Source organism: Limulus polyphemus, unplaced genomic scaffold (assembly GCF_000517525.1).
Source record: "Limulus polyphemus unplaced genomic scaffold, Limulus_polyphemus-2.1.2 Scaffold4525, whole genome shotgun sequence".
Lineage (NCBI taxonomy): Eukaryota > Metazoa > Arthropoda > Merostomata > Xiphosura > Limulidae > Limulus > Limulus polyphemus.
Genome location: NW_013670135.1, coordinates 35,586 through 44,952, shown reverse-complemented (window position 1 = coordinate 44,952; position 9,367 = coordinate 35,586). Strand labels below are relative to the sequence as shown.

The window sequence follows — 9,367 nt, the reverse complement described above, 5'->3', positions numbered from 1 at the left end:
ATCAGCTACTTTGTATGTGTCTGTATAGATTATATATATCATAACTATCCTACAGGTACAGAATGTATCAGCTACTGTGTGTCTGTCTGTATAGATTATATATATCATAACTATCCTACAGGTACAGAATGTATCAGCTACTTTGTATGTGTCTGTATAGATTATATATATCATAACTATCCTACAGGTACAGAATGTATCAGCTACTGTGTGACTGTCTGTATAAAATATATTTATCGTAACTTTATCCTATAGGTACAGAATGTATCGCCTACTGTGTGTCTGCCTGTACAGATTATTTATGTCATATCTATCCTATAGGTACAGAATGTATCAGCTACTGTGTGTGTCTGTCTGTACAGATTATATATATCATAACTCTATCCTACAGGTACAGAATGTGTGTCTGTTTGTACAGATTATTTATATCATAACTATCCTACAGGTACAGAATGTATCAGTTACTATGTGTGTCTATCTGTGTAGATTATATATATCATAACTCTATATAGAGGTATGGAATGTATCAGCTACTGTGTGTGTCTGTCTGTACAGATTATATATATTATAACTATCCTACAGGTACAAAATGTATCAGCTACTGTGTATCTATCTGTTTAGATATTTTTATCATAACTTTATCTTACAGGTACATAATGTATCAGCTACTGTGTGTCTGTCTGTACAAATTATTTATATCGCTTTTCCAGGTTATAAACTTTAAAAAAATGGCGTGGATGCTCTGATAAATAACACAACATCCTAACTTTTACACAATTTATTTATAACATAACATGTTATTACAGTATTTATTGGTATTTCACCAAAACTTTTGTATGGTCTTTAAGAACTCACTAGGTATATACTTAAAACATGGTATACTCACAGGATGACTTTGTAGAAAGAAGTAATGGCTAACATAGTGGCTGTAGGGGTACTTTCTATGACCCGTTTTCAACAACCAGTTCTTAATGTCCTTTTTCACTGTTTCACGTTATTAATTAATTGATAATAAGCCACAGAAATGTCTTATGGAATGAAGTTGTAAGGTCACAGTTCAAATGTGGAAGTGGTTATAACTCAAGAAATGTTTCTTCATATCAGCATTATGATGACTTTTGGTGGTATAAATTTATCGGAGTTTATGTATTATTGCAATAGTGGCAATTATGTTATTTTTTCATTCTATTCCTCCATAGAGAGTGTTAGCACATTCTGTAAGATACATAAGACGATTGTGTGCCCTCCCTCCACATTGTGTGTATATTGTGTTATAGAAAATTTAGTAACGTTTATATATATATATATATATATAAGAATATTACTCATCTTACTTGAAAGATAATAAATGTTAAATAACATCAATAACGGGGTGGTGGGATTGTGAACCTCTATGAACATGCCACTTGTTCCAAACTATCATCCCATAAAGTTTTGTTGAAATTTGCCCAGCGATCTAGGGGGGTTATATAATGAACAAACAGACAGACACACAGATTTTTTTTGTGATTTATATATATATAACTCTACCCTATAGCTACAGAATGTATCAGCAACTATATGTGTATTTGTACAGATTATATATATCATAACTCTATCCTATAGGTACTGCATGTATCAGCAACTGCGTGTCTGTCTGTACAGATTACTTATATCACAGCTATATGGTACAAATTCAAATTGTATTAAAAAAATTTTTGGTCTCTACTAAGACAATTAGATGAAGTTATTCTTAGTTTGGCCAAGCAGAGATGATTTATTTATAGTTGTTAAATGTGTGTCTAAATGTACATATTATAAACATAATACATTTTTTACGAGTGTTGCAGAAATAACTGTGAGTAATTATTTTACTTTAATTAAGGAAAGTGGCTTAGTACTGTTATAGCTAACCTCCTCATATAAAGCACTTGTCAATCAGTAAGATAATATATATATATAGTTAGTTTAACGTATGAGAATCCTATATGAATAGCAGTCCTGATGGTTACATTTAAAGACAAGTATCACGGTGTTATGAATACCATTTCTCTCACTTGTCCTTCACTAGCTTAACTCATGTGCAGGTGTATGTTTTCGATTATGTTAAAGAGTTTTTAAATATGTACATTCATTTTTCAATACCTTTGTTTACCAATACTTTTCTTAATTGTTACAGATACTTTATTTTTTGAACAGTATACCTTATTTTCATTAGTGTATGTAATTTTTTTAGGTTCTTTCTCAATCAAAACCAGAGAATATAAGTATAAAATACAGAGGTATGGACGGCTGACGAAAAGTCAGTTTTTACTCATTTTTGAAGGAGCAAAGTATAGTTTTATTGTTTTGTTTTACAGCCAAACTTTTTCTTTGTAATAATAGCATAAAGTTTAATATGTTATGAGATTTTTCTTATTTACAATTATACAACATTGAAGAAATTTTATCAATATCAATTTCAATTTAAAATGATGCATAAAATGTACAAAGTATTAATATATTTCCTTAACATTACTTGCATATAGCCCATCAAAAATACTAACACCCCCACCCCATAGTAAACTCTAACCTCACATCTCATAGCTAACTGAAATAAATAAATTTTGTGAAATCAAGCTTGACCAACAAAGAGGCAGAAAAGTCCAGTCCAGGCAGTCAAACGTTGTAAATTCCTTTGTGAGCCAATCAAATTAAGATCATTCATGAAATGAATTTGTGGTGTATTCATAGAATTATTATAAAAATCAGTTATATGAACAACTTCTAATGTATAGAAAAGTCAGTGGTAAAACTATGTTCCAACAATGGCTTTTATGTCAGTTTATGTCCTGTTAATTCAGATTCTCTGTTGATTAAAGAGGTTTGTTTTTATTAAAAAACTTGGTGATATAACTGAAAATAGTTTAATTCAGAAACGATTTATGATTAAAATTGAATCGATAATACTCAATACACTTGTAATATTTCATGGCACACACACACACACCTCACGACCCCCTTGCACACCCGTGACTAAAATCGTAATAGGCAGATAGTAATCAAACTCTTCTATCTAGATAAATGCATTTTGACTTTTATGACTCCTGTTTTCAGAAATCAAGCGTGACACATACTAGCTTTTATATAGGTTAGATTGGACTGGGTTCGCATGTTGGACTGTGGTTCACTATCTATTACATTATATCTGAAACAAAACAAAAATACAATCTAATTATTAGTAGCTTCTGATCAAAGTAAGCTACTTAGATTTTATCTAGAAATAACTTATTTAATATATTTTTCTTATAAAGATTAGAATGTACTTCACTGCCAAAGACAGGACACTACCAAAACTAGAACCAAAAATACTTGTTATAAAGATATAAAATAATAAATTAAATCAATACCTGAATCATATAACAATCAGCTAGGATAGTGGGTCTCTATTGAAATTTAACAATGCTAAATATAGTACAAACAAAACAATATACTAAAAATACTATGAGACCTGACTAGCACAACTACTGATTTAGCAACAAAAATGGAACAGACAACAAGAAGTTTCTGCTTCTAACTAAGCACAAAGGTACATGTTATGTCTCTGGTCGTTGGTTAATTTTCCGTAGAAATTCTTTCCGAAAAACTTCAGTGATACAAGTCCTTTCTTAAATAAAACTAGTTTATTCTTTCTCAGTACACTTAATTTCCACAGTCACTTTAACTTAAACACACGATATGATTCACAACGATTCACACACTTTATTTACGGTCACTACCACGCTTGACTCAATTGTCCGTCTCTATCTCTCCTGTCTGCAATTCAATTATTTTACCGTCACTTCTCGCTGGTCTTATATATACAAAATAGAGGGCGTCTGGCAAACACTCGAGCCTTCAGAAACACTGCCCCTTCCTTAGTATTGTTGTCCAGAACAATAGCCACTTACATTAAACCAATAGATAATTAACAATAACTTAATTAAATGTACAGAATTTACAAGCACAAAATTGAAATTCAACAAAGTCTCTTAATTTTATGGGACGTATCTTCTTCCGTACTGGTCTCTGTCTCGTTGGCTTCTGTTTCAGGTGAGGTTTATCTGCTTCATCAGGAATTGTTCTATTATCAGTAATAGTCACATCAGTGGTAGTAACTTCATGAAGGGCTTCACTGTTTCCCTTCTCAAAACTGGGTAGAATTTCTTCTTCGACAGTGGCTTTTCAGGTGACACGTCTTCAGCGGCATCTTTTGTTCCATTCTTCGCCTCGTTCCAACTGAACTGTCCTGGACCATGAGAATGCCAAAGCCTGTTGGCATGCACCACCTTTGGCTTGCCTCACCGACCACATTTTATTCGGAAAGTCACGTCTGAGAGACGATCCACTATGTCATATGGGCCTTCCCATGGAGAAGACAACTTAGGAGACTTCATTTTGGTCTTCCTGGGATTATACAACTACACCTTGTCTCCTGGTACAAAGCTGACTTCAGTAGACTTCTCATCATAACATAGCTTTATCGAATCAGCAGACGTTTTCAAGTTTGAACTCTCTTGATGGTGAATATCATCCATCCTTTCAGATAATACTTTCACGAACTCTGACACATTTTCAGGCAACTCTTCATAAGGTGGGCGTGCTGTTAACAGATCCACTGGCAACCAAAGTTCCTGACCAAACATGAACTTTGCTGGAGTTATCCAGTGGCTTCATGCTCTGCTGTTCTATAGGCCATCAACAGTGGAGGGAGTAAGACATCCCAGTCATATTGGCGGCTATTACAAAACTTTGCCAATTCCTGTTCCAGTGTCCGGTTGTACTTCTCTACCATCCCATCAGACTGTGGGTGAAGTGGCGTTGTTCTGGTCTTTCGTATGCCAAACAACTTTCAGCATTCATGGAACACAGTTGATTCAAAGTTACGGCCTTGATCTGAATGCAGTTCATATGGCATTCCAAATCTGAAGAAGAAATCACTAATAGCCAAAGCTACAGTTGTAGCTTCCTGATTTGGTATTGCATATGCCTCAGACCACTTGGTGAAATAATCCATCACCACACAAATGTACTTGTTTTCTTAACTCCGAGACGTCCTCCTGTTACAGTATCATGGGATTGACGCAACACAACTTCCCGTAACTTTCTCGGTATAAACGTTTGCCAGGTCGTCACTTTCCCATCTTCAAGCTTCAATGTGACAAAGAACTATTGGGCACAGTGGGACCAGGGGCTTAAGCTAGACACTTTCTCCCAAGCAGGGTGCAAAACACTTGTAGAAAATCAGTTATTGGCCTCAAATCCTGGTCTTTCTCCTGCTCTGATTTAATATCTCTACCTGGTTCCATTTCACCATAATCAACTCCTTCAGTCACTTTGACTCCAGCTTGATGACACCTGGATAGTTCAACCTCTCTTTTAACACTTACCGGAATTTGGCCTTTGTTGTTCCCAAACGTCATTTTATCAAAATCAATTACAAACTTCCTTGGTAGTAGACAGTCCAATCCTACTATGCATTTTGTCTTTAATGTCAGCCAAGTATACTTTGTGTCTGTCCTTTATGCCCATGAGTTCAATAGTTACCCACACTGGTCCCCACAACTTAACATAATGTCCTGTCACACCACAAAGCTTCTGTACAGCTTCTGGTAATCGTTTGTGATCTAGCATCTTGATACTCATAAGGGTTTGCTGAGATGCAGAATCTATGACAAAGTTGCACCTTTGGCCATCCAGCTTTTCTGCCACGTAGACACTGTGTGTGCTTGGCATTTTACACCTAGCTGTTGGGACTTTCATGATGGGGGTTGGTGGGCATACCTCAACACCAACCACTATTGGTTTCCCCAAGGCTGACTTATTGGTAGTATTCTTCTTACACTGGCTCATCATATGTCCTTGCTCTCCACAGTTCCAACAACCTTTCTGGGTAGCAGCCTTTCCTGCCATGGCGTATTCCCTGTGTTGAAGTTTCCAGCATTGAGCTTTCTTGTGCCCAGGTTTGTTACAGTGCCAGCAAAGTCCCTCAAACTTCTCTGAAACCTGTCCTTTTCTGACCTTGAATCCTGATGACTGTACTAGCAATGGTACATCTGTGCTGGACTTAACATAGGATTCGAATTCAAGAGCTCTGGCCATTGCTTCACTTGTATCTTCAGTTGTGGACAATCCAAGGCATCTACAAACTGATCCCTCAGCAACAGCTTGAGGACATCGGGTGGTGCAGTTGGGTATGCCTTGTGTGCCATACTTTCCAAGTCCTGTTCCAGCTCTTGCATGTTCTTCCATTTAGCATGGACTCTAGTCCTAACCCTAGTCCTGTAGACTTCAGACTGATTTTGAGTTTCATACCTGAGCTCTAGTGTAGCTAGTAGTGCTTTATAGTTTTGCCTGTCATCTGCAGACAACTGTCCAAGTATTTCCAGTGGTTGTCCCTTCAAGCTCGTTGTCAGATATACTGCTTTCTGCTCCTCTGTCCATCCATTCATCTCTGTTAGGAGCTCAAATTGTGCTCTATATGCTTCCCATGGTGCCTTCCCATCGAATTCCTGTGGCTTCCTTCATACTAGATCACCCCTATTGCTGACATTCATATTTGGGATGTGACTTCTAACAAGATGTCTATATTAGGGTCTAGCTGTGGGGTCTGGAAGGGGCTTCCAGTTGCCTGAGGCTGATTAGGTCGATGGCTAATATATCCTGCTTGTGTAAAAGACAGTAAATCATCCTTTAAGCAATCTAATAAACGCCCTTAAATTAAATGCATCCACCACATCTGAAGGCAACTCATTCGAAAGACCAACCACCTTGTTAGAAACATATAGCTTTCTTAGCTGAAGATCACTTCTTCCCTGCCAAGAATTAATTTTACATTTGTGCCACCTAGTCTTACCATTCTCATCCTTAAGTAAGAAAAAAAAAAGATGATGCATCAACACTATCAATTCCTTTAACATCTCAATCAGATTCCCTCTAACTCTTCTGTTTTCAAGAGAAAACAAGTTCACATATCTTAACCCATCTTTGTATGACAACCAGGTATCATCCTAGTAGCCCAAAACTGAACACAATACTCCAAATGTGGCCTAAGCAATGATCTATACTATAAAGTTATAAAGCTGTATCCAATATTTCTGTAGATACAACTTAAAATCTTACTTGACCTGCCTGTAGCAATAGGCTTCCAAAATCACATTTCTTGGATGGCTTAAGATATTGATCAATCAGACCACTAAGATCCTTTTCTATCATGATACTGTTAAGAGTTTTCCCATTCAAATTATACTTATAATTCAAATTATGAAAACCCACATGAATTATTTTGCATTTATTATAATTAAACCCCATTTGCCATTTATTTTCAAAGAATAAAAATAATCCGAATCCTTTTGTAAAGCACCAGCAGCCTCCTTACAGCTAGAAACACACAAAACCTTAATGTCATCAGCAACTTTAAATAATTTATTACCCCTTCCTTTTTCTAACATTTGATGGAATCCCATTTGTAACAGTAATCCAGTTTAACTGAACTCCATTTATACCAACTCTCTGCTTTCTATCATCCAGCCACTTTTCTATCCAATTTATCCTCCACATCTATTTGGCACCTTGTCAAATACTTTCTGAAAATTTGGGTACACCAAATCCTCATCTACATAAGCAGTAACCTCTTCAAATAATGTCAAAAGAATAGTTAGACAAGTCTTTCCTTTCTTGAAACCATGTTGACTCTTTAACAAAATGTTCAACTTTGTTAAATGGCTTTATAAATCATCTTTTTATCAGATTTTTCAAGAACCCACCACTGATGTAAGACTAATAGGCCTATAATTATTGGTGCAGTTTTATCAGCTTCCTTGAAAAGAGTAAAGTTATCGAACTTGGCACCTGCTTACTGTTCAAGATATAATTTGGCATCGCCCACTATTCAAGAACTGACAAAAAAAAAACTGTTCATTAATCTCTTTCAAAACTGGTTGGGAAATATTGTGTCATATTTATCAATCTTTAAACTTCTCAGTTTTTGTCTTAACAAGCTCAAAATTCATGCGATGATCTTGTTTCATTGGAGTAATAGTTCAAGATGAAGAGTATTACTTAAATATAAATGAGTAAACATTGATGAAAAGTAGATTTTAATAACCCAGCCATCACATAAATGTCAAATGTAAACATTCATCCCTCAAAGGCCTTACTCCCATCCTAATCTTTTGTTTACCTTTAAATGATACTAGAAGTGTTTATAAATTCAATATCTCTACAGATAATGATATTGTTGTTAACCAATAGAACAGTAATAGTATTCTAAGGGCAATAAAGTATTGAACTGAAGGAAGCCCTAAAGATATACAACATTGTTAATCAATTAAACATCTAATAGAATGTTCGAGATATTGGTGTTGGTGGTGTTAATTAGTTCAAAAGTTGTTATTGTAAAACTAACAAGACATGCACATTGTTCGTTAGTTACACCCCCGTGGCACAGCAGTATGTATGTGGACTTACAACATAACCCATTGTGCAATTACAAACTTAAACTCACCAGTTATACTGCTGTTATAATAAAAGCATACTGTTACACGTGTTATTAATTGGCTCTAATAAAACCTGAAGGTAGAGGTGTTGTTAATTTATTAGCTTTGTTATATTGAGGTTCAGAAGTCCCACAAAGACAAGTAGATAGAGCCGAGAGAGACCTTGAACTTTTGGAAGAAGACATGAAGTTACAAACACTGGCTTGTTCAACAGACCTGTATCCTCAGCAGTTTCAGTCTTCTCCAGTTTCATCTGCTCAGATGGGTTTTATGAAGCCTATTGTCAGGTAAGTTTGCCAATTCCTGCATTTTATTATAATTTTTAGGTAGATCAGATACACTAGTGTTGGCCCTCGTAAGTTTCTAGACATATAAGGCTAAATATCGGTTTTTGATACGACAAATAGCCTATTGTGTAGCTTTATGCATAACAACAAATAGTGTTGTTTAGTGCAACAAATAGATTTTGAACTGATTCAAGATATTGTTACGTCTCTAGTCGTTTGTTAATTTCCCGGTATAAATTCTTCCCGAGGAACTTCAGTGATACAAATCCTTTCTGAAATAAAACTAGTTTATTCTTTCTCAATACAACTTTGCAATACACTTAATTTACACAGTCACTTTAACTTAAACACACGCTATAATTCACAACGATTCACACACTTTCCTTACGACTTGACTCGATTATCTGTCTCTATATCTCCCTATCTGCCAATTCTCTATGCTGTCACTTCCCTTCTCCGCTTTAACTGCCGAGCTTATATACTAAAATAGAGGGCATCTAGCAAATACTGGGATATTCGTGAGGTTTCCTGATCCTTCTAGAAACTCATGACGTGTTACTAGCGTCACGTGACTTCCACTGTCTT

General features: G+C 35.6%; 1 protein-coding gene across 1 annotated transcript in view; it reads left to right on the top strand.

Annotated features, from left to right (window-relative positions):
• The window catches only part of LOC111088829, a 44,521-nt gene that overhangs the window by 27,838 nt on the left and 7,316 nt on the right, over positions 1-9,367 (top strand). Inside the window, exons 8-9 of the mRNA XM_022399912.1 lie at positions 2,216-2,261; positions 8,620-8,782. Of these exons, the coding sequence (XP_022255620.1) occupies positions 2,216-2,261; positions 8,620-8,782 (209 nt within the window). The remainder of the gene's footprint in view (positions 1-2,215; positions 2,262-8,619; positions 8,783-9,367) is intronic.